Source organism: Lissotriton helveticus, chromosome 12 (genome assembly GCF_964261635.1).
Source record: "Lissotriton helveticus chromosome 12, aLisHel1.1, whole genome shotgun sequence".
Classification (NCBI taxonomy): Eukaryota; Metazoa; Chordata; class Amphibia; order Caudata; family Salamandridae; genus Lissotriton; species Lissotriton helveticus.
The window spans coordinates 280,744,090-280,769,530 of NC_136073.1; the positions used below are offsets into that span (position 1 = coordinate 280,744,090).

General features: G+C 44.7%; 1 protein-coding gene across 1 annotated transcript in view; it reads right to left on the reverse strand.

Annotated features, from left to right (window-relative positions):
- LOC144798008 (neural-cadherin-like) overlaps nucleotides 1-25,441 on the reverse strand; it is a 566,884-nt gene that overhangs the window by 528,069 nt on the left and 13,374 nt on the right. The window contains exon 3 of the mRNA XM_078668798.1: nucleotides 15,662-15,866. Coding sequence (XP_078524924.1) covers nucleotides 15,662-15,866 — 205 coding nt within the window. The remainder of the gene's footprint in view (nucleotides 1-15,661; nucleotides 15,867-25,441) is intronic.

The following is a 25,441-nucleotide window of genomic DNA, read 5'->3' on the forward strand; positions in this document are numbered from 1 at the left end:
CAAGTCATGTTTAGGTCTCTAAGCCGGGAGAGTCCCAGGATTTTTGATATCCGGTCCCGGTATCCAATGGCTAGGATCGTATCTTCCATTGTCGCGAGAGTTTGATCTGTGACATGGGTTGCCATAACGAAAAATAAGGACTAGGAATAGGATTCCTGCAATTAGTCCCAGGATCAGGGGAAGTCCGCCAAAAATCGAATGGACGAAATCTGGAAAAATACCCAGTATGGCTTTGAATGGTGTTAATGCCATCGAAAATACTGTCTTAAATACCTTTGAGACCCCAGTGGTATCAGAAATATTTAAGATTTCGCTCAGGATTTCCGCGAAATGTACGGGGGAATTAGTTGATAATAATGTATGTATCTCTGCAGTCGTCCTTGCGACTTGTAGATCATACGTTTCTTGAGATGACGTGAGCCTTGTAGGCGTCTGAAGAAGCACTGTTTTCATTCTGCTTAAAGTGTCTATTCGAATAGAAGTAATTTTCAAACCGGGCCATGCCCTTGCCTCCCTGTCCGGTAAGGAGCTGGGGAACAAAGAACGTCCACAGCACTTGACCTTCGCCGTCGTGGTGACGAGATAAGGAGTCCCGGGCATAAGACTACAACATCTGCGGTCTACAATAATAATGTAACTCCCATTATAGAGTCTTTGAAAAAATGGTTCTATTTCAGTTGCAGGTGCGCCTTGCTGGTGACATGAAAGGTTGTATGAATTCCCTTCACAGGCTCCGTGCAAACTAATACCGTTACACAGAAGCGTGCCGCTTAGTGACATAGCACAATTGTTGCCACTAAGAAACACTTTCTGTCCTTTGTTACTGACACATGCATGTGAATAGGGCAGGTTCCAAGTTGTTTTAAGGTACCCCTTTCCCAATTTCTCGTACATGCCAGCCTGTATATATTTTTGGCAGTATTGAAACCTGAAGGTTGAGATTGGAATATTTATGATTCCGTGGATTATCCATTCACTGACAGGTCGTTCTGACATTGTCATTGGTAATCTTTCTAGTTTTTCAATGCTCAAGATTGTATAATCAGCACCCTTCTGCGCCATACCGATTTGTCTATCAGTAAGGTTAAAGATTTGGAATAGTGACGTTGTGTTGATTAAACGCCAAGGCACATAGCCTGAACGCAGATTTTGTAACGTCCAGCCAAGCTGTACAATAGAGCGCAATTGCGACTGACCATGTTGTAATAACAGTAAGTCTTGCGATAATATGTCGATTGCTGAAGACACAATGCTGTCCAATGAAAATATTCTGGAGGACAGAGTCATTAACCCATTGTCCACTACAGAAAGTGATTTTTCCAAATTAATACGATCAATTTCACGTATTCTCTCTGCTGTTTCAATTTGAGTAACCTTCCAGGCCTCATTGTATGCTGCATATACAGAGGCTGCTATGAAACGCTTTTGACGCTGTTTGCGTGGTCCCAGTATGAAATCACGCAAGTCAGCACCATCAGTAAGTAAAGTTAGGTGTTGCTTAATTTCAGGCAGTGTGGAAGTTTGTAGCCATTGAAGGCATAATTTGCCCACACTGTAGGATGTTATTATCCCTGGGTGATGTCTTTGAGGATATCTAGGGTCTGGCCTGGTCATTTTGAAACCCTGTGTTTTATTCAGGAATCTATCTTGACAGTTATTTGTATCTGTGGGCCAGATCAACCATTGTTTCCAATCAGGATGTGTTCTGTTTTGGTTAAGTATATGGCTTATGTCTATTTCTTCATCTGTATCAGAGTTATTGCTAAACATTGTTGGCTTTGGAATAGACAGGTTATTTAAATCTTTGATTTTGGCTAAGCCAAGACAGGTGGTTTGTTGAACAGTGTCATTTAAAAATATCATTTGTTCTGGGATCATGCAGGCTCTAAACAAAGCTTCTATACCCTGTACTTGCCATTCTTTTGTACCCCAAACACTTTTCAAATCAACATTTTTGTCCCAATAATCAAATCCAAAAGTATTCATTTTTTCAAAGAATGAATCTGAATATATCAATTTCGTGTTGGTTATCATGGTTTTCATCCCTGTCTTGTTTGACAATTTGTAATAAAATGTTTCAGCATTAGTTATGTTAAAACCTGAAAAATATGAATATTTGTCATAAACGGTTCTAGAGCTCCCTTTTGGAGGTGTAGCACAATGTTCCCATTGATTATAATTTAAAACATTTCTAGGTTGTGCAGATTTATGCAAGAAATGGTTACCATAATGGTTATAGCAATACATACTATCATAATTTGTAGAACCTTGCAAATAATCATGTTTTGTAAATTTAGCAGACATTACTAAGTCAGACATCATATTGTTTATACTTTCAAAGTCCCAATCATCAGCAAATGAGTTTGGTTTTGCAAAGTCACTCAAGGAGATCTTGATTTGGTGTGGATATTTCAGGATCTCGACCGGACCATAAATTTCATAGTCAGTGTTGTCCCAGGCTACCCCACCAGGTATTGGAATTGCTGTGAAGTTGGCTGAAGAAAGTTCTGAAGAAAGTTCTCGTTTCTCGACGTGTGAAGATGTGTGTGGTTTGAGGACCAAGTTGATGTTCTGACTTGCTGTGTCCATTTTAGCATATTTTCCCTCAATGAAGCGTCCCAAGGTAAATACCATGATGAGCCAAAGTATGAGGATAAATGCACCAAAACCCACCCAAAATTCAATCCATGGAGTAACCAGATATGTTTCTTTCAGTTGTTTCAAAAGTTCCTTAGCTTTATCTTTAAAGGATTTTGATGATGGCTGTGTCTTTTGTTCGCTGAAACCTTCAGAGGAATCATTGAAGTTGATGAAGTAACCAGATGCAGTTCTGTCAATTGTTCCAATTGGTTCAGGATTTTTGTTTCTTGCATTTTCACTTGGAACTTCATTGTAGATTGGTGTGTCTCTGCTAAATGTCTTTATTTGGGTTTTCAGAGGTCTGAGTTCTATTGCATTGTTGCATAGTCCTTGTTGTTCTTCTTTAGGCGTTTCGAATGTGATGAGCCTCTTTGTTAGGACCTCTGTACTGGTAGCAAACCTTGGTGTTCTGCTACTTATTGGGAGTCCACTTGGCCTACCGTTTGTTATCGGCCACATGTTGTGGTTTTACCAGGTCGATGGATACAACTCGGTTCTTTTTTTTTCCAGCAAGTGGCGGTAGTACAACTGATCTTGTCCCGTTGACAGACAAGACAGGAACTGCTTTTCTGTAAGAAGGCCCAAATTCCTTCTTTACCGCGATCTTCTCCCTGACTAGATCCCCGACTTTTGGAATCCAGACAGGTCTTGCTGGGACAGGTGGTGATTCTTCAGTGGTTGTTGGCTGTTGTTTCAACTGTATGTTGCTCAGGTCTTTTCTTGTTTTGTTTAAGTCCTGCAAAATAGCCAAACGGTCTTTGACATCAAAGGTTTTTTCTATTACCACTGAAGTCTGACTATCAAGGTCAGAGATCAACATCCTAGTTCCGAATAATAATTCGTACGGACTGAATCCCTTCAGAGAATTTCTTGGCAAGTTATTTAGACTACGTTGGACACTTATTAGATGTTTGACCCACCCAGCTCCCGAACCTAATGTCCTTTCCATTATAGATTGCTTTCTGCCTTGGTTTTTTCTTTACACCATCCCATACCCTCAGGAAGGAAGTGAGAAGATTCCCGCTGGGCTGTGCTCATTTGGCCATTCTTTCCCCCCCCAGGCTGGATTGCCTGAGTGAAAAAAAAAAATGGTCGAACGTAGCATGCTCTTAGCGTATATGCCATTTAGACTCGCAAATCTTGTATAACAGTCCGGACGTCAGCCGAGTGCTGTGGATCTACATTATAAGTGGAACTAGCCTGTGTATGTTAATCGCAAGCCATTCTTTTTGTTGGTAATATTATCTGCCTTGATACGACGAGGTATTAAACTGCTTCTCTCCCCACTACGATCTCTGTTGCAGTTTGGGCAGTTTTTTACAAACATGGTGTAGTGCAGGCTCATGCCTGGCCACCAGTACCGTGATTGTAATTCTTCCAGAGAATCTTTTAATTTAAGGTGTCTGAGACCCTCGCCCATGTGTGCGTCTGCGATTAACAAGTTTCTCCTGTCCATGTTTGGAATCACTCTATCTCCCACTCCAGGGATTCGAGCAAAAGGGACGGAGTTTGCATCGATTATGTATGTATAATTGAGTGGATAATTGATCGGTAACGCTGAGCAGTCGCCTTTTGATGACGTTTTCACCGCCAGCAATGTTTCGCCGTCAATGTATTTTAATGTACGCTTTTTTCGATCTACGGGAGCCGGTTTACTGGCTGCCGCTGCGGCTGTTTCAGCCAATGAATTCCCTACAACGTGAACGCCATCACGCTGGTGACTCAGTGAGTGTGTCACGTGAGTCTTTGGTAGTTCTTTTTGTAAAAGAGCTACTTGTTCCCAGAGCATTTTATGCTTGATTGTGCCACCTTTCGCATCCTTGAAACCATTCTGAAGCCAGATCTGCAAGTATTCATTATAAGATTGAACGCAATAATACGAATCGCACACTATGAGCGTGGGGAATTCTCGATCGGTATTTTCAAGCGCCATCTTGAATGCTAGTAATTCAGCTCGCTGAGCTGTACAATCTCCTAGGGATTGTGTTTTAGTGAGGGTTGGTTTAAATTTCCCTTCGTGCCAACGACCTTTAACAATCGCGCACGCAGCACTGTAAGCTTGTTTACCCCCTACTGCGGGTTGTGCTGATCCGTCTGTATATATTATACAGCCGTAGTCATCTAGAGGCAGAATTTCGGTTGGCGGAGGACATTCAAATTCATATTGGAGAAATTCTTGTGTTTTTAAATAAGGATCAAATTCGTACATTACGTCTGTTGCAGCAAGAGAGTTAGCCCATTGTATCCATCTTGGATGGAGTGCTTTAGCATTTGGAATGCTTGCCTTTGTTACCGCCTCTAAGGCTGGTATTGGTGTCACGATTATTATTCGTTTACCTTGTGCCAGGGCTCGTTCTTTTGCTATAGCTGTCTGTGTTGCTGTAAGAGTTTTTTCCGTTGGGCTAAATTTCATTTCAGCCTTAGTGTACAAGTGTGATTTGAATGCAATTGGTACCTTTTCTCCCTCATTAGAGGTCAGGTATGTGAATCCGCATCTCCCTGGGATGACTCGGATCACAAGGTTGCGTGTATTATCACGGGTTTCTAATTTTGTCTTAATTAGCATGTCTGTTTGTAAGGATCTCAAAATTTCTGTGTGTGTTTGAGTCCAACTGGATCTTTTAAAGTCTGGTTTAATTAGATCGTAAAGGGGTTTCACCCTTTCTGCGTAATTTGCAATGTATGTTCTTCCGAAATTTAGGAAGCCTAAAATTGACTGTAGGTTTTTTAGTGTTTTAGGAGCTTGGATAACGGCACATTTCTCTAGGAAATTGTCTGCCAGGCTTTTACCTTCACTTGATAGCTCATATCTTAAGAATAGGACCGTCAGATGGGCAATTCTGGACTTTTTGAAGTTGAATTTGTAACCCTCTGCAGCGAAACCAAGTATTACGGTGTTCACTCTTTTCAAGTGAGTCTCCAAGTCATCATCTGTTAAGTAAATGTCATCGACATAAGATAATGCTTCATCATCATATAGTTGTAGTAATTCTGTTACTCTCGCTGAGAATACCCCCGGGCTGTTCTTGTACCCCTGGGCTAACCGACAGAATTGTTTTTGAGTGCCATTTACTGAGAAAGCTGTTAAATATCTGCTCTCTGGTGCTATGTTTTGACAAAAGAATCCATTGGAGATGTCCAAGGTTGTTTTGTATTTTTTGCGCACTATGTTATTCATTAGTGCAGCACTGTGTGAGTTTTGCACTGCAAAAGTTTTGCAACATGTGTTAAGGTGTCGGTAATCCAAAACTAGGCGATATGAATTGTCTGGTTTGGAGACCGGAAACAAGGGATTGTTCATTTGTGAGGTGCAAGTTTCAATCACCCCCTGGTATTCTAGCTGATCTAGTATTTCATTTACTTGTTTTTTAGCTTCTTGCTTAATTGGGTACTGCCTTTGTGCAGTTGGTTGTGATTTTAACTGGATTTTGTGAGGAGGAGAATCCTCATCCCATCCTACATGATTTTTATATAAAGCAGGTGCTAAGGCCACTGCCCACTTTCTAGCAAGTGTATATTTTTTATGAATCGGCATTTGATTCGAGAAGGCAGGCATAATTACTTCTTCGCCATGAGGGCACTCCCTGACAAACTCTGGTGGCCAGTCTTTTTCAGCTAGAAGGATGTCATAACCCTTGGAGAGGTTATCCCAAAATAGTCCCCTTATTTTCCTAGTCTTATCTCCCTCTATACGTAATGTTATCTCGTATATTTTGTGGGGCTTGCTAACTCTGGTATCTGCAGTTTCCACTTGAAGGTATTCATTCGTGTCCACTGTCTCCAGATGATTCATAAGGACTTTGCGAGCTATGCTCACCTCTGCTGCGCTGTCTAGCATTGTCTGAGCCCACTCTCCGTTTTTCAGTTGTGTCCTCAGTATTCTCGGCATTGTTAACTACCTTGATACTGGCTACCTTCTTTTTTGGAAATTGTAATTTCTTTTTCAGTTGAGCAGGTTCCTTGTCTTTGGACTTGGCGTGCTCTTCTGATCGTCCTCTTCTTTCCGATTTCTGCGAGGAATTCTGAAAAGATTGAGAGGGACGTGTATCAATGTCTTGATATCTATCAGGTTTTTTAATATTATCCCTATTTCTAAGGTTATATCTATTCCCAGAGGGATCACTCTGGGGTGACCTTTGTCTCGGGTTTGGAGATTTCTCTCTTCGCCTAGGAGACCTTCCTCTGGACTGGAATTTCTTTTCTTTAGGATTGGATTGTTTGTTCCCATCCCAGTTCTTTTTTGGTGAATTATTATTATTATTAAAAAACATTTTTTCTGGACTTGTAGTCAGTTGCGGTTTTACTGGTATTCCACCTAGACTATCTCTGCCTAGTTCTTCATAGGATTTTTCTATGATTCTGGCAATGTCAGCTGGTTGGTCTGCTATATCTGTCTCTTTTAACCTCTGGCGGATCGCCACGTTTGCTGCTTCACCTTTTATGTTGGCTAATAATATAGCCGAGACCTGCTTGAAGTCTTTCAGTAATTTCATACCAAGAGTTAAAGCAGGTTCTGGACCGTATTCATCTTGAATTTGTTTTAGCACATCTGGTATCACCGAAATGGATGGAACACCGTGCGTTTTTGTATAGATGGAAGCAAAGACTGTACCCCAAGTGTCACAGTCCTCAATGTGTGGTGCGATTCCCATTGGGAGACATATAGTCAGAATCCTGTGTTTTTCTAATGGGGTGGTGTCAGGAAACACCGCCTCTATTTGGGTAATTTTCTGTGCCAACCAGAATGGTATTTGTTCCCGTTTAGCTGGAACTTTACCTAGGCAGGATTGGATGTTCTGTGGTGTAATTTTATTTGTGTTCCCCTGGTGAGGGGTCAGCTGTGGTAGTTTAATCGCTGGCTGAATTGTTGAAGTCCGCATTACATACTGAACTAATTGTCTATGAATTTTTAGTAGTTGTTTTAGCTGTATTAATAGCTCTGCTGCAGGCATTCTTTCGATGTCTGGATGTGGTGTGTATCCGGCTAGGACCGGCCACGTTGCTCCTGGTCTTCCTAAAGGACCGAGCCTTGTAATGTGATTGTTATGTTTTAGGGCGCCATCAAATAAGAGCAAATGCTCTTGGAATTTGAGTGGTACTTCCACCTCCTCGAAAGGAGTGTACGTTTCAGGAGGTTCCTCTACTTTGTAATAGTGGAAGTACTTTGTTACAGCATTTGCTGCTGGAAAATGTATCCATGTATAGTATACCTCTGTCTGCCGATATTCGTGTGCCTCAATTACGAATATGACTGTGCCACCTCTAGGTGTCAGTCCATTTTCTATAAGTTTTAAGGTTATAGATCTCCTTTTGGCGACCTGGATGAGTATTATATCCGGGTCTGCTGTTTGCATGGTAGCATCAGCATCTGCTATTTCAGTAGCTAATCTAATTGCCTCTCTTTCATCATCACTCTCTGCCATTTTACAGACAGGATGGTATTATGTTTGTTTGCAGATCAGGTTTCTTATGGAAACAGAGATTAGATGCACAATATTCTGGAACTGTTTTATCCTTCAACGTTGACTAGACCAAGAACCATACATAGGAGTTCCCTCCTGCGAGGTTTTGGAGGATATAATAACCTTTCACCCACTCCAGACGTCTTTGGAGTATTTGGGAAAAGGGGTCTGAGTGAGAAAGCACGACTGAGTTACTCTAAATGTCTTACGTTAGTTTTATCGCCCTTTCCAAACGCGTTGGGCGCCATGTAGTGTAGCTCCTATTTTCCCAATAGGCTCTGCGCATTGGAATAGTACCTACAGCAGTAAAGGCCTAGGCCAGACGTTAACTAGGTCTACTACTGTCGATGCTAGACTTAATTTTTGGGTTTGCCAGCTAAGCTCAGAGTTCGCTAGAAACTTTCTCGAATGTTCAAGGAAGGATTAACTCCCCTGATTAGACAAGAAGGGATTTAGTTTCTGACAACCATAGAACATGACAACTTTGCTCTCCCCTAATCAAGAGTCAATCTCAAGAGTCGTGTGAGCACAAGGCAATTATTTTACTCAGTCAGTACGTGCATTCTTAGTCTCATCAGAATGTAGAGAAAAGGAAGAGACGGGCGTGTTCAATAAAAGATGTTATTTATTGATCAGTCTCTTTTCTCGTACAAGAGAAATGGATCGATATTATTGCAATACTTATAGTTAAGTAAAGTGCATACATTAGAAGCAATAGTATAAAATAATACTGTAAAAACATTGATATGGTTTCTGAGCCATATGATGTTTAAAATGATTAAAATATATTTACATACACATATACATTTGACTAAACGTACTCAACTGGTGTTTCTAAATACGCCTACCCCGTGTACCTGACCTAAGTCTAATGCGTGGGCGGGAATAGAAAGTTACAGTTTAAGTTAAGTTTGTTTTTGCCAAGTGAATAACTAAAGAATTCTCTGTGAGGGGTTATTCAGTTCTGTACCTGGAATTTAGGATGGATGAGGAATGGTATCTCTTTCTCTGCTCTCGATATTCCAGGCTGCCTGCGAGGGCTGCCTAGAAGCGCCGGTGCTGGGTCTCTCGGCTTGAGATAGCAGCGCGTCTCTCAGCGCGTCAGGAAGGCGGGGCTGCTGCCTGCGGGGTCTGCTTCTGCTCTCGGCTTCGGCAAGTATGGCTGCTCCGTCTTGTCACCACGCGTGTGTTTGCATAGGGCAAGGTCGGCAATATTTATACCTTAAAGGTGCCGAGATTGACGTAAGGATGGACATAGGTACGTCAATAAAGATGTCATACGACTTGCTCGTTAGCACATTCTTTTGCAAAAGTTCTCTGTGAAATCAAAACAATGGCCGCACGGATTTTCCAGGTTGTCATAGGTTTGATTTGTTATGAGAACGTCGTATGCCTTATCAGGGGCTGGAGGAATGTCGCTTGTCTAATTAGATCTCAAGCGTTATGACCTAATCAGATAACACGTTCCTGTGCCGTAGTGTGACTGCGTCAGATAACGGTATCTGCATCATGGGGGATTTCTTGCCTCATGGGCTGACTGTTAGTTAACTAGCTAGGTAGTTTAACCAGAATAGGGTCAGGAATAGGGGGATCGATTCAGAACCTATAGAAATACACGACAAGTGCATGATGGGAACAGGGCAAACCAAACTACCAAGCCAATTCTTATACTGGGAAGGAGACAAGCTTCCGGGGACCGGTTTCTGGCATCACAGCCTTCGTCGGCCCGGCTTGCTTGAATCCTGATGGTGCAATGAGCAAGGGACTCACGTCTGAGTATACCCTCCCACACATAGTGTGGATAAAATCGATTTTGGAAAAGGGGGTGGTGATGGACAGAGTTTCTGAATGATGCAGAATACTCTTACCAAGTCAAGAGATCATGGTTTTAATCCATCACCTGTTTTTTTAGCTCATTGCACATCCCAGCTCAGAACCTGGCTATATGCAAATTAGTCTGTTCCTGTCCCAGTGCATGATGGGAACAGGGCAAACCAAACTACCAAGCCAATTCTTATACTGGGAAGGAGACAAGCTTCCGGGGACCGGTTTCTGGCATCACAGCCTTCGTCGGCCCGGCTTGTTCCCATCATGCACTGGGGCAGGAACAGACTAATTTGCATATAGCCGGGTTCTGAGCTGGGATGGTGCAATGAGCTAAAAAACAGGTGATGGATTAAAACCATGATCTCTTGACTTGGTAAGAGTATTCTGCATCATTCAGAAACTCTGTCCATCACCACCCCCTTTTTCCAAAATCGATTTTATCCACACTATGTGTGGGAGGGTATACTCAGACGTGAGTCCCTTGCTCATTGCACCATCAGGATTCAAGCAAGCCGGGCCGACGAAGGCTGTGATGCCAGAAACCGGTCCCCGGAAGCTTGTCTCCTTCCCAGTATAAGAATTGGCTTGGTAGTTTGGTTTGCCCTGTTCCCATCATGCACTGGGACAGGAACAGACTAATTTGCATATAGCCGGGTTCTGAGCTGGGATGGTGCAATGAGCTAAAAAACAGGTGATGGATTAAAACCATGATCTCTTGACTTGGTAAGAGTATTCTGCATCATTCAGAAACTCTGTCCATCACCACCCCCTTTTTCCAAAATCGATTTTATCCACACTATGTGTGGGAGGGTATACTCAGACGTGAGTCCCTTGCTCATTGCACCATCAGGATTCAAGCAAGCCGGGCCGACGAAGGCTGTGATGCCAGAAACCGGTCCCCGGAAGCTTGTCTCCTTCCCAGTATAAGAATTGGCTTGGTAGTTTGGTTTGCCCTGTTCCCATCATGCACTGGGACAGGAACAGACTAATTTGCATATAGCCGGGTTCTGAGCTGGGATGGTGCAATGAGCTAAAAAACAGGTGATGGATTAAAACCATGATCTCTTGACTTGGTAAGAGTAGTCTGCATCATTCAGAAACTCTGTCCATCACCATCCCCTTTTTCCAAAATCGATTTTATCCACACTATGTGTGGGAGGGTTTACTCAGACGTGAGTCCCTTGCTCATTGCACCATCAGGATTCAAGCAAGCCGGGCCGACGAAGGCTGTGATGCCAGAAACCGGTCCCCGGAAGCTTGTCTCCTTCCCAGTATAAGAATTGGCTTGGTAGTTTGGTTTGCCCTGTTCCCATCATGCACTGGGACAGGAACAGACTAATTTGCATATAGCCGGGTTCTGAGCTGGGATGGTGCAATGAGCTAAAAAACAGGTGATGGATTAAAACCATGATCTCTTGACTTGGTAAGAGTATTCTGCATCATTCAGAAACTCTGTCCATCACCACCCCCTTTTTCCAAAATCGATTTTATCCACACTATGTGTGGGAGGGTATACTCAGACGTGAGTCCCTTGCTCATTGCACCATCAGGATTCAAGCAAGCCGGGCCGACGAAGGCTGTGATGCCAGAAACCGGTCCCTGGAAGCTTGTCTCCTTCCCAGTATAAGAATTGGCTTGGTAGTTTGGTTTGCCCTGTTCCCATCATACACTGGGACAGGAACAGACTAATTTGCATATAGCCGGGTTCTGAGCTGGGATGGTGCAGTGAGCTAAAAAACAGGTGATGGATTAAAACCATGATCTCTTGATTTGGTAAGAGTATTCTGCATCAGAAACTCTGTCCATCACCACCCCCTTTTTCCAAAATCAAAAAAAAAAGCTACAAGATCTCCCGCAGGGACCGCACCAACGGCATCGGAGGAGGAATCGCCATCATCCACAAGTCCACCCTCAGGGTCACCGCCCACGCAGACGACCACCTCAACGCCGCTGAGCACCTGCACTTCCGGATCCACACCGACCTCAACACCACCCTCAGAGGAACGCTCGTCTACAGACCCCCCGGACCTCGGGCCCAGTTCAGCGACGCCATCGCCGACCTCGCCAGCACCCACGCACTCGCATCCACGGACTACATCCTCCTCGGGGACCTGAACTTTCACCTCGAGAACAACAACGATGCGAACTCCACCACGCAGACGGCAACCTCGTGAACCTCGGCCTCAGACAACTCGTCACCACGCCGACCCACGCCGCCAGCCACACGCTGGACGCCATCTTCTCCACAAGCAACCACGTCACCTTCAACTACACCACCGAACCCTACTGGACTGACCACCGCTGCATCCACTTCACCTACAGAAAAAACACCTTACACCACCACACCCTCCAGCTCCCCCACCGCGGATGGAGCAAAGTCATCGAAGACCAGCTACTCACCACCCTTTCCCAGAACCCTCCAACCAAACCCACTGATCCAGACTCCGCAGCCAGCAACCTCAGACAGTGGATCAACGACTGCGCCAACATCCTCGCCCCACTGAAGAAACCCTCCAACAACCACACCAGCAAGAAAACCACTTGGTTCACCGACGAGCTACTGGCCTCCAAACACGCTTGCCGGAAGCTGGAAAAGAAATGGCTCCACGAACGCACACCGAACAACCACGCAGCCCTCATGGACACCACCCGCAGACACCACCACCTCATCAGGTCAGCCAAGAGGTCCTCCTTCAAAGACCGCCTGGACAACAACGCACATGACAGCAAAGAGCTCTTCCGCATCGTGAAAGAATTATCCAGCCCCAGTGCCAACATCAACAACATCCCGCCCTCACAGGAACTATGCGACTCACTGGCCAACTTCTTCCACCGCAAGATCGCTGACATTCACAACAGCTTCGACACCACGACCACGGCAGTCCCCACCGCCCCAGCGAACACAAGCAACATCAACCACCACACCTCCTGGTCCAACGTCAACGACGACGAGACGCGCAAGGTCATGAACTCCATCCACTCAGGATCTCCGACAGACCCCTGCCCCCACCACATTTTCAACAAAGCAGACGCACTCATTGCCCCCCAACTACACAAGATCATCAACGTACATCCCCGGAAAGCTGGAAACAAGCAGAAATCAACGCCCTTCTCAAGAAACCCAAGGCCGACCCCAAGGACCTCAAAAACTTCCGACCGATCTCCCTCCTCCCGTTCCCGGCAAAGGTCGCAGAGAAAATCGTCAACATGCAACTGACACGCCACCTCAAAAACAACAACATCCTGGATCTATCCCAATCCGGATTCAGACGAAACCACAGCACCGAGACCGCCCTCATCGCCGCCACAGACGACATCAGGCTCCAACTCGACAACAGCGAAACTTCTGCCCTCATCCTCCTGGACCTCTCAGCAGCCTTCGACACGGTATGCCACCGCACCCTAATGACACGCCTCCAAGAAGCCAGAATTCAAGATAAAGCCCTAGACTGGACCACATCCTTCCTCTCCGGCAGAACCCAGAGCGTCCGCCTCCCTCCATTCCGCTCAGAAGCCACCGACATCATCTGCGGTGTCCCCCAGGGCTCCACTCTGAGCCCGACGCTATTCAACATCTACATGGCCCCCCTCGCACAAGTGGCCCGCCGTCACGACCTCAACATCATCTCCTACGCCGACGACACCCAGCTCATCCTCTCCCTCAGCAAGGACCCCATCACCGTCAAATTCAATCTCCACGAGGGAATGAAGGCCGTCGCCGATTGGATGAGGAACAGCTGCCTGAAACTGAACTCCGACAAGACGGAAGTCCTCATCCTCGGACCTTCCCCCTCAGCCTGGGACGACTCCTGGTGGCCTACCACCCTAGGAACGGCACCAACCCCCTCCGACCACGCTCGCAACCTGGGATTCATCCTCGACTCTTCTCTCTCCATGGCCAAACAAGTCAACGCCGTCTCCTCCTCCTGCTACAACACCCTCCGCACTCTCCGCAGGATCTACAAGTGGATCCCGACCGAAACCACAAAAACTGTGACACAGGCCCTCGTCAGCAGTAGACTGGACTACGACAACGCACTCTACGCAGGAATCCCAGCCAAACACCTACGACGACTACAACGCATCCAAAACGCCTCCGCCCGACTCATCGCAAACGTCCCCCGCCGCAGCCACATCACCCCCCATCTGAGAGAGCTCCACTGGCTCCCCGTCAACAAGAGGATCACCTTCAAACTCCTCACCCACGCACACAAAGCACTCCACAACGCCGGACCAGCCTACCTGAACAGCAGACTCAACTTCTACAACCCCACCCGCCAGCTCCGCTCTGCCAGCCTCGCTCTCGCCACCGTTCCCCGCATCCAACGAACCACCTCCGGCGGCAGATCCTTCTCCTACCTCGCCGCCAAGACCTGGAACACCCTACCCACCTACCTGCGTCAGACCCAAGACCTACTCGCCTTCAGAAGACTCCTCAAGATCTGGCTCTTCGAGCAGTAGCAGCCCCCCCCCCCCCAGCGCCTTGAAACCCTTACGGGTAAGTAGCGCGCTTTACAAATTTGGTTGATTGATTGATTGACTAAATCGCAACTTGGGTTTTGATCATTCCTAAAGCTATTTTACGGTTGCAAAAGCTCTGAGCTTTGTAGATAAGGCCCTAGGCCTGTTTTCTGATTACGCATTTTTTTGTGAAGAGTTTTTGTAAAACTTTATTACTAATCCCATTGAAAGATTGTTGCCTGTGTATGCATATGCTCGAGCGGGAATACATAAGCACTGGTAGCCATCATGAAAAGGTTTTTGTAATAAAGTTTCACAAAAGGTATTGAAAGATAGGCGTATAGGCATGCAAACATGTATGTCTGGCTGCCCATCTTTCAATGGTTTTTAAACTTGTAAAAAAACATTAAAGATGGTTGTTTAGGCACGTGCATAAGAGTGCATGCAGGGTCGGTCAATCCAGAATTTTGTTTATAAAAGTGACAAACATTGAATGGTTGGCAGATGTGCACGCATGCGCTTCCAAAGGTGGCTTTAAAAAAAAAATTGTGCAAAAATAATGAGTTATGAGAGATGCATGAATATGGCATGTAACACACGAGCGGCCCAGTAGCAGTATTGGGAGGACTAACCAGCCCTCGCCAAAGTAAAATAGGCATTATGTAAAATATGCATTGAGTAAAAGGGAAAAAAGTATGCAAAAGCACACACTGGGTCAGCAGTCACTGGCACTAAAGGGGACTACTTAGGGTGAGGATGTACACAATGTGCAACAGTTGAATGCATCCTACACACTCAGGTAAGCCAATGGCTGAAGGAGGCAGTCCCATACTGGTATGTTTAAGATGAGTATAACTCGGGAATAGCTAAAGAAGGTTGATCGCTCATGATAGCACTGAAACATCTTCAAACCTGACTTCTGATTATGGTAGGAATGCAAAGCTGCAGTGCAACTGAAATTGTGTTATTTTGTGCTGTATACTCTACCGCTTTTGAATTTATATTCAAGTCACACTGTACTCATTGTACTTTTCTCTCCTCATCAGCAGAACAACTTTGCTGCACTAGTATTTGGTCATATATACATTTTATTGAGTAATTTGCATTTTTAGGCAAAGATTAAAATACTTTTACTTGTCACATGACATCACAGTATTTCTTGTTCCTTAAAAGAAAACACCATACAAGTCGTTATCCTTTCTGGATATAACTGTGGCTACTAAATGCTTTGTTCACAAACAATCTTACAAAAGGTTTACAACAATACATACTTCTGCTGTGCTCGTGAGCTGCTCCAGGTTCTCTGTCACTTTCACGAGCAGCAGGTACTGATGCGGGTTGCTCTCATAATCGACACTTCGCGTTAAACTGATCTCCCCAGTTACCTGGTGGATTTTAAAAACGCTGTTGGGGTTCAGCAGCAAACTGTAGCTAAGGGGCTGCTTCTGGAAGGACGAAGCAGATACAGTGATGATCCTAGGTAGAGGCAGGCAGGGTGAAAGAACAAACAAAAACATGATATAGTCAGAGACACATTTAGCATACACCAATGTTATGTCATCAGCACTTTTATACCATATTTCCAACATTTTCATGACATTGCAACACTTTCGTACTCTGGGTCTCCTTTCCATTTGATTCTTGGATTCATTTCCATTGGTTGTGTTTGTATCGTGAAACTTGAATTTCCCACATATTACTTATTTAAAACCAGACAGCCGTGCACTACCAAAATGCTGCATTTAGATTGTATACTAGCCATTGCTTAATTTGAGCCAGTGGTTTACTTAATTATCAACACCAGCTCTTTTCATGAGCACCAGTTAAGGACAAATTCATCTATGGTAGGCATGGGGAGATTAAGTGATTTACCCAGAATTCCAGGATATTGAGCCGAGGCCAGGACTCAAACCTGGTTCCCCAGCTCCGAAGTCGGCCACTCTGGCCATTACGCCACATCCTCTCCCCACTTCCATGGTTAGTAGTTGGTTCTGTTTCAGGCAGCGCTAACAGGAGAAATGGGCTGGTACAAGCTGCCTCCTGACGAGAGCCCCGACACTTATTTTTTTTTTTTTACAAATTAACCACTTATCCTAGCCAGTTGATAATAACACAAGAAATGCGTAGCTAGTACCCGAGACATATCCTGCTTATCTGTGTACCCTATCCTAACATCTGCTTGTGAAAATGTGAGTCCTACTAAAGAACTAGAATGTTCACCTAGCTCTCAGAACTTGCCTGCACTGGAAGACATACTACAGAAGAAGCAACCTTAGACCCATTCACTTTGCAGTTCAGAAGGCTAAATTCAGACATACATTTTTTTCTTTCTTAGTTCCCGAATAAGCCTCTAAAGCATTCCCTTGCATTTATCCGTACTTTCAATCAATCAATCAATCAATCATGCGTTTGTTAAGCGCTACTACTCACCCGTACAGGTCTCGGGAGCTGGGGGATGGGGGGTTTAACAGGTTGCAGTCCATCAAGGAGGGGATCTGTCGAAGAGCCAGGTTTTGAGGTTTCTTGTGAAGATGGGGAGCGATGTTGTCTGTCTGAGGTAGAGCGGGTGGGCATTCCAGGCTCTGGCCGCGAGGAAGGAGAAGGATCTGGTCTTTCTGGTGCGTGGGGACAACGGCGTAGGAGAGCTGGGCTGATTGTAGGGTCCTTTGGGGTGCATGGAATTTGAGTCGGCTGTTCAGGTATGCTGGTACTGTGTCGTGGAGGGCCTTATGAGCGTGGGTGAGCATCTTGAAGGTGACTCAAGCTTCAATGCAGAGCAAGTGGAGTTTACGCAGGTGCTGGCAGTGTCTTGGCAGGTTGAGGACCAGTCTTGTGGCGGCGTTCTGGATGTTCTGTAGTTTGCGTATAAGAATTTTGTTTATTCCGGCGTAGTGTGCGTTGCCGTAGTCTAATCTGCTGGTGACCAGGGCGTGAGTGACGGTCTTATTGTGTTCGAGGGGGATCCATATGTATATTTAAAATGATCCAAGTTGTTGGAGACTGTGCAGTTCCTGGCAGTTTGTGTTTAAAATAGTAGTCCCTTTGTTCTGCCCGAATTAAAACGCTACTTATTTAAATATGTTTTAATTAATTACATGAACATGTAATCCTTTAGACTAAGAACATCTATTTTGAAACATGTTTATTATTTCTTTGTATTTAACTCACAATACAAATTAATTTTAGGCCTGTGCATGCATGACCAAGAGAATTGGGAATTCTTTTTTTTTAAATTAAATGTACAAACAGAATCTTTTGTGAAGGGTTTTTCTACCCATGGCAGCACACATCTAACCATTTTAAATATATCAGTCTAGTCTGAAAATATGTTACTGCACCTCTAAAAAAAAAAGTCTACTCCACTACATTTAAATGGACAATTAAAGAAAAACATTTAAGTCTACCAAAAGGTTACTATTTTAAAATTAAGGAGGCAATATTCAACAAAGAGGATGGACAATCTGAGAGGGTAAAGGGAAGTGGATTTAGCTAGGAATCTCTCTCAATATTTCATTCCAACCTGATCCACAGGAAAGGCTATAAATGCAACAGCTCCTATCACAGCAAAGCGGCATTCAGGATCGCCTCACTTTTGCCATAAAGACAGAATGATAGCACTCTACTGGTTCATTAGCACTTCATTGTGCAGCTATTGTAACACACTGAGGACCAACTGACTGACTGCTGCTGCTGCTGAAGGTTTCACTCAGCATGCTCAACGTTTTTTCTGACATGAGTGGGGAGGGTACTTAAAAACGTATACAAAATGTGTCGTCATTTTAGCTTTTAAGACCATTAACCAAAATGTGTATAGCAAAAGATCATCCCTCATTTAGTTAATTTACTATAGTCTCCTCCATGGAAATGATTTAAATTCTACAGCTCCAATTCAAGCAACATGGTAGTCAGATGCGTTCACGATTACTAAGATCACAGAAAGGTAGCGACTGTGATGAAACTGTAAAAGAACACTGGAAAATCAAGTGACAAGCTGCTGATGCTGTGGGAGTATGTGTTTTACTCCGCATGCCAGACTCATTTTATCACAGGATAGAGGAAGATATACTTTGATTTATAGAACATACATGTCCTCATTCTGTCTTCTTGAGCACTTACCATTATTTCCAAGACGAAATAACGAAAAAAATCACTTTTTATCAAATTTAAACAGTAGATCAGCATTTTTCACAGAAGTAAATCATCCTGTAACTCACCATAATTTCTAACACGAATATGGCTTTACCATCAATTATTTATATTCTAAATGAAATCTGTTATCATCCTTTCTTTATGTTTTTTTTTGTGACCCTCAAAACCAAGCATCCACCATAGTGTATTTCAACGTGACAACAATGGTGGAACCTTACCTTCAAAAACAAAAAGGTATGCTCTTTGTAACTGTAAGGAATTGGGTCATTCGTTGCGAGGGGTGAGAGCTGTAGTACTGAAAATTCTGGACTCGTGTAATGTGTCTGCACTCGAGAATAAAACTTCATCGTAAATTGGCGAATTTGGTATCAAAAGACCGAGAATGACGGGTACATCATGTACATATATTTTCAGCATATTCGAGTGACGATTTCACCTTTTAATCGTCACTCTCGTTCAGAACCCTCGGCTTCCATTTTGTGTATGGCAGCCATTTTGTGAGTTGCCCTTTACATAGGCCTTAATCCAGCTGAATTCAATTCCACAAGGACACATACTCCTTAATCGACTTTTCCATGACCTGTGCAAGTTGGAACCATTGCCCCAGGCCGAACTCGTTAGGTCAGTTCCCCTCCAGTGGCCAAGCAAGATAGCATCAGGGTTCAGCCGGCCATAAACCTCCTCATTGCGCACACACCTGCCGTATCTTGCTCACATCTGTCTTTACTCTTTTGCTTCACTTACTTTATGATGGGGAGGTGCCCGTTTTTATTGGGGGTCCAGCGATATCTGATGTAATGTTGGCCCTTGCCGGATGATTTGTTGTAGGCAGCACGAAGTGAAATATGGACATGTCATCATGACTCTGCTTTTTCTTTGTATTGGAAATATGTTAATGATTTACTTTACAACCAAGAATGTTTTGCCTGAAGCCTAAAATTGTGTATAAGAAGAGAAGCCTGACTTTGTAAATTTGAGCAGTCTCCTGAGAATATACTTCCCCGTGTTGTACTTCTAGGACACTTGTTACCTTGGTTGCAGCCAATAAACTAATCTTTGACTTCACCTAGAAGACTCTGAGTTTCTGTGGTCTGAATCAGGAAAAGGACTCGCGGTCTTTGGGTGTGTATTCCCTGACACCGCTGGGTTACAGGTTAAGTACCGGTTCTGAAAAACCCAGTACCTCAGTGCCGGACTCACGTAATAAGCACAATCCTTGCCAATGTAAAAATTCACTCAAAAAACCCTGTGCCTAATACCCTGGTAGCTTGGCACAAAAGTATTTAGGGTTAACTAAGAGGCAATGTGTAAATATTTATGCCGCACTCAAACAGTAATAAAGTGAAAACACACAAAAAATCCCAAACCCGTTTAGAAAAATAAGAGTACATTCAAATACTAAAATAACACCTAAATCACAAAAATCCAACAAGTAGATATGAATTTTAAAAGTTTTCGATAAGTATGGTGCCAAAAAACACAAAACACTAATCTTGGTTATCTGGACGCGCTATACCAGGCCAAAGTATAATGTTAAGACGGACTGTGATGGATCCAGGTCAGATACAGGGATCAGGTTCATCTTGGTGGAAAGTTTTCCTTCTGTTTAGTCCAGTTCCAAATAAACAGCCTCAAGCGGAGATTCAGGTTAGTCCCCCAAGAGGCCGTTGATGCTGTTAAGAGCTGCCTGCCCATCAAGGTTTGACCGTGATGAGATTGGGTGTGGCACAAAGAGCTGGTCATCGGTCAGACACAGGACGGTTGTTGCTCACGCAAAGAGCACCATGCGTGGTGAAGTCTGGAGTCTGTAACCAGGAAGGTTGCATTGACAGTCGGAATGCAAGTCCTGTGTGGGCTTTGGTGAAGTTTGCTCCTGGTTGCGAGGAGATAGAGGACTTTATTTTCTACGCAAACAGCCTAAAACGTCTGGATTCCCACCTGGAGTCCAAATCATTCTGTGTTGCTGTAGGAAGGGTAAATTCTGGCAACAGCCAAGGGCCCAGGACCTGGGGAGAGACCTCTTGTGGATCAGGGCTCACTCCAGCACAGGCCAGCAGCAGGGTCCATGCAGGTCCAAGTTTGTGCTGGTCAGCTGGGCAGTTGCAGGGAAGTCCTCTGAAAGCTCTTGTGTCCCGGAAGCCCAAATGGAAGCCAGTCAACCATCAATCAATCAATCAATCAAACATATTTGTAGAGCGCGCTACTCACCCGCTAGGGTCTCAAGGCGCTGGGAGGGGGGGAGCCGCTACTGCTCGAACAGCCAGGTCTTGAGTTGTTTCCTGAAGGAGAGATGGTCCTGGGTCAGCCGTAGGTGGGTGGGGAGGGAGTTCCATGTCTTGGCCACCAGGTAGGAGAAGGATCTTCCTCCGGCAGTGGCTCTGCGAATTTGTGGGACGGTGGCGAGGGCGAGGCTGGTGGAACGGAGCTGGCGGGTGGGTGTGTAGAATGTGAGGCGGTTGTTGAGGTATTTGGGGCCCATGTCGTGGAGAGCCTTGTGTGCGTGGGTGAGGAGTCTGAACGTGATCCTCTTGCTGACGGGGAGCCAGTGCAGGTCTCTCAGATGGGCGGAGATGTGGCCGTGATGGCGGATGTCCAGGATGAGTCGTGCAGAAGCGTTCTGTATGCGCTGGAGTCTTTTCTGTAGTTTGGGTGTGGTTCCAGCATAGAGGGTGTTCCCATAGTCCAGTCGGCTGGTGACGAGGGCCTGGGTGACCGTCTTTCTGGTTTCGGTGGGTATCCACCGGAAGATCTTTCGGAGCCAACTGACCCTTGAAATCACTTCTGGGCCCTGGATTTAAGACAAGCAGGCCCAGTCTTTCTTCAGGCTTCAGACAGCAAGGCAGTGCCTCTTCTGGGTCTCCACGGGCCCAGGAGTGCTGAGGCTCTGAGGGTTGCACTTTTATACTCCGAGCCAGTCTGTGTGTGGGTGTCTACCCCTGTCTCTAACACTAACTGGTTCAGGTCATTTCTTCTCCATCCCCTGGGTCTGGCTCCAATCTGTCTAGGATAACAAAAGGCAGGCAGGCATAGGTATGGGATGCATTTGCCACTGACAGGGCAGGTAGCTGCAGAAGTTAGGAAGGGTGTGGGCACGGCCCTCAGGCTAGCCGTTGAAGCCCAGGAAGGCTGAGAACAATCCCACAAGCCACCCTATACAGTAGACAATCACCCTTCGCCACACCCAAGGCCGTTTTGTCCCCTGTCCGGAAGATATATACATCAACCCGCAGGAGAGCCATTAACAGTCTTGTGACCTTGACACTGAAAGAAAGGCACATTTGGTTTTGGCAGAAATATACCAACTTTCAAAAAGTGGCATTTTTAGAATAGTAATTTTAAATACAACTTTACCATTAAAGATGATTTTGAATTACAATGTAAATGAGTAGAAGTAGTATTTCTCTATCTGCTTCTACACTGAAGATGTCACTTATTAAGTGTAATAAGGGAATCCAGTGTTAGTCTATGGGAGAGGTAGCCTACTGCAGTGAAAAACGAGTTTGGCAGTTTTTCTCTTTTAGGACATGTAAAACCTAGGTACAAATGTCCTACATTCTTAAAAACATGCACCTTGGCCCAGGACCTTTAGGGTCTGCCTTATGGGTGACTTATAAAGTATTAACTATGAAGATTTAAGCCTGGCAAAAGGTTTATTTTGCCAGAACGAAATGGCAGTTTAAAACTGCACTACAAGCTGCCGTGGCAGGCTTGAGACATGTCTTTCTGTTTCTCCATTTTTAATTTAGAACAACATACTTTCAGTGGGCAGAATATTCTAACAGCCTATTAGCCCTTCAGCCTCGGGCTATGCTGGTTGTTAAAAGTGCTCACACTTGTTATAAGCCCCCACATATAGCTCAAGCCTATAATTCAGGTTCAGGGCCTTTAGCAACCGGTGTAGCTGACGGCAGGGGGTTATAATGCTATAACAGTGGTTTGCTTTGGCCATAGTACGTAAGATATGTCCGATGGAATCAAGACACTTCGAAATAGACTATGTTTAGGAATGCATGTGTTTAAGGACTTTACATTCTATTCATTTCACTGGGTTGAACAGTTGCCCATTGGCCCAGGAAAACAGTTCCCGAGTCTATCACTGAAAGCCAATTACATAGCTGTAATGCAGTGTTGTGCATATGACAGTGTAATATGTTTAATATAATGTGTACTAAATGGCTCTAAGATATATGTTTTTGTGGTGAGTGGGATAGGCTGTTGAGTTGGATGTGCCTAATCAACACCTTGGCCCTCTTTATGAGTGAGCAGAGTTTTCTGGACCCTACGCTAACCACTATTTGTGCAGTGGTCAGAATTGAATATATGATCTTACAACGCTAACAAGTACCACGCATGGCATTACTACGCAAATTTTACTTCGCATGTGTCTTTACCACGCAGCATTTTACAACGCATGTTTTTAGACCGCAATAATAACGTTACGAAACATCTCACGTCCCATTGAAATTTACATAATAATACTGATAGGCTACATAATTATTCAAAACTGCAGTACGAAGGAAAAGATCGATGTTTTAAACAATAAAAACCAACAGATTCCCTTACATTTAATATTTCTATTTTTCATAATGCGCTTATATAATACCTTTATTAACAAAGTTTAGATTCTTATCAGCCCTTTCTTCCACCTACCATGGAAACAAGCGTCAAAACACGTCTATCAAAACTGATAAAGGACTTCTATTATGACGTACACGTCTCCTTGTTGGTGAGGCTCTTTCCTTTTTCGTTTTGAGGCATTGTAGAGCGTTTTTTTAAAGTTTTCTTCTAATTTATTTTTTAATACCCGCTTGTTTTTTTGTGGGGGGGAGACCCCCCAGCCCTCCCCAAGCCCCCGTTTTTTTATTGGACCTTTTACTTACACGACACGCAAGACGAAGGAACAAAATCTGGAAGTAATTAAATTTGCGTGGTAATGACGGTCGTGGAATGCACCCGCGTTGAAAAGACGTTTGCGTGGTAAGTGTGCCGTAGTAAACGTTACGCGTGGTAATGCCTTCGTAGTAAATGATGTTTCCCGTCAGAATTATGAGCTGTGCAAAGTTAATGCACCTGGTAATAACTGGGTGCAATGAAGTCTGCATCCGTTGTTAAAATGTAACAGTTCAGACTTGCCAGAAAAAAAGTACAGTATTTAACATGAAATGCAGCTTTTAGTGCGGTAAGCACTAAAATCTGCATGTTATTCTCCAAAGACCCGGAATTGGTGCAATGTAGAAATTCCAACCCATGGACAGATGGATTTTATTGTGTGCGAACACCCAAGTAATAACTCTTCTGAGGAAGAGGAAGGTTTGTAGGGAGAGGCTCAGTTCCAACATGTATTCGGACACACATTGCATTCTTCTCTTCATATGGAAGGTGGTGGCCTTCAAAGTGATAGCCTTCAATGTCAGCTTGAGAGCTTCCGATATTACAGCTGGTGATACACAGTATAGCAATCTTCTTTATACAGATCTTCATCTGTCTTCAGTTGTAAACAGCAGGTGTTACTTTAGCCCCACTCGGTATTACTCACAACATCAACCTAAAAATAAGTGAAGTTCTAAGCAACACAGCCAAGAGTCAAACGGCTGACAAGCAAGCTGGCCAAAAATCTCTGCTGCAGACGCGTAAACCCACTGAGTGTTCTTGAACTTTTATGGAATGAATGAATGAATGACTGGTATTCATAAGGCACGCAGCTACTCCGACCGGAGTGTCCCGGCGCTACAGGTTCACACAACACTGCCCTTGAGATGATTTAGCTCCTAGGCGCTACAGGTTCACACAACACTGCCCTTGAGATGATTTAGCTCCTAAAAAGCCAAGTTTTCAGCAGTTTTTTTAAGTTAGTCAGATCCGTAGAGGTTCAGAGGGCCACCGGAAGTGTATTCCATGTTTGAGCCCCCAGGAGCCTAAAGGATTTACTGCCCCTACGTGTCAGGCGTACCTTAGGGACACATGCATTAACCGCGGAGGATGAGCTGAGTACTCTTGTAGGTGCGTAATGGCAGACCTGTTTCCTATGATAATTGCCCCCCTTACTGTAGAGGGCTTTAAAAGAAATTACCATGGCCTTAAATTTAGTCCGCTCCCTCACCCGGAGCAAATGAAGCGCCTTGAGATGAGGGGACATGTGGGACCTAGGTTTAAGATGGAGAATCGCCCTAGCTGCTGAATTTTGCACTACCTGAAGGCACTGCAGGAGGAAATCTGGCAGGCCCAGGTAGACGATGTTTGCACAGTCCAATCGGGACGTGATCAATGCCTGGACTACTATCCTCCTGGAGTCCAGTGGGAGGAGCAGAAGGAATTTTCTCAACATCCGAAGTAGGCCAAAGCAGGACCCCACCAGGGCCTGAGCTTGGGAGCGCATAGAGAGGGCATTGTCAATGTAGATTCCCAGATTCTTCACTGTGGATTGGGCAACGCCGGGAGGAGAGAATTCCTCCGGCCACCATTAGCTCCAGTCTTGCACTGAGGGCAGGCTGAAAAAAACAATTTTCGATTTGTCAGAATTGTAGTTAAGCTGGTTCGCTTCTAGCCACCTGAAGAACTCTGTGAGACAAGATCTAATTGCGCCATCAAACTCTGTGCCTTTGTTGCAAGAGAAAATCAACTGAGTATCGTCAGCGTATGAAATTATCTTGGCCCCATAGGCCTCCACCTGCAGTGCTAAGGGGGACATGTACAAGTTGAAAAACGTCGGGCTAGGAGAAGAGCCCTGAGGGACTCCCACCTGCATACTGGGAATGGGAGATGGGAAAGGGGGAGTCCAAATTACCTGTTCTCTGTCCTCCAGAACGGATGTTATCCAGGCTAGAACCCTAGCTCCAATACCCACGTTCTTCAGTCTTTCGAGGAGCCTCCTGCCAACAGGTTCAGCAATATGAGGATCGCTT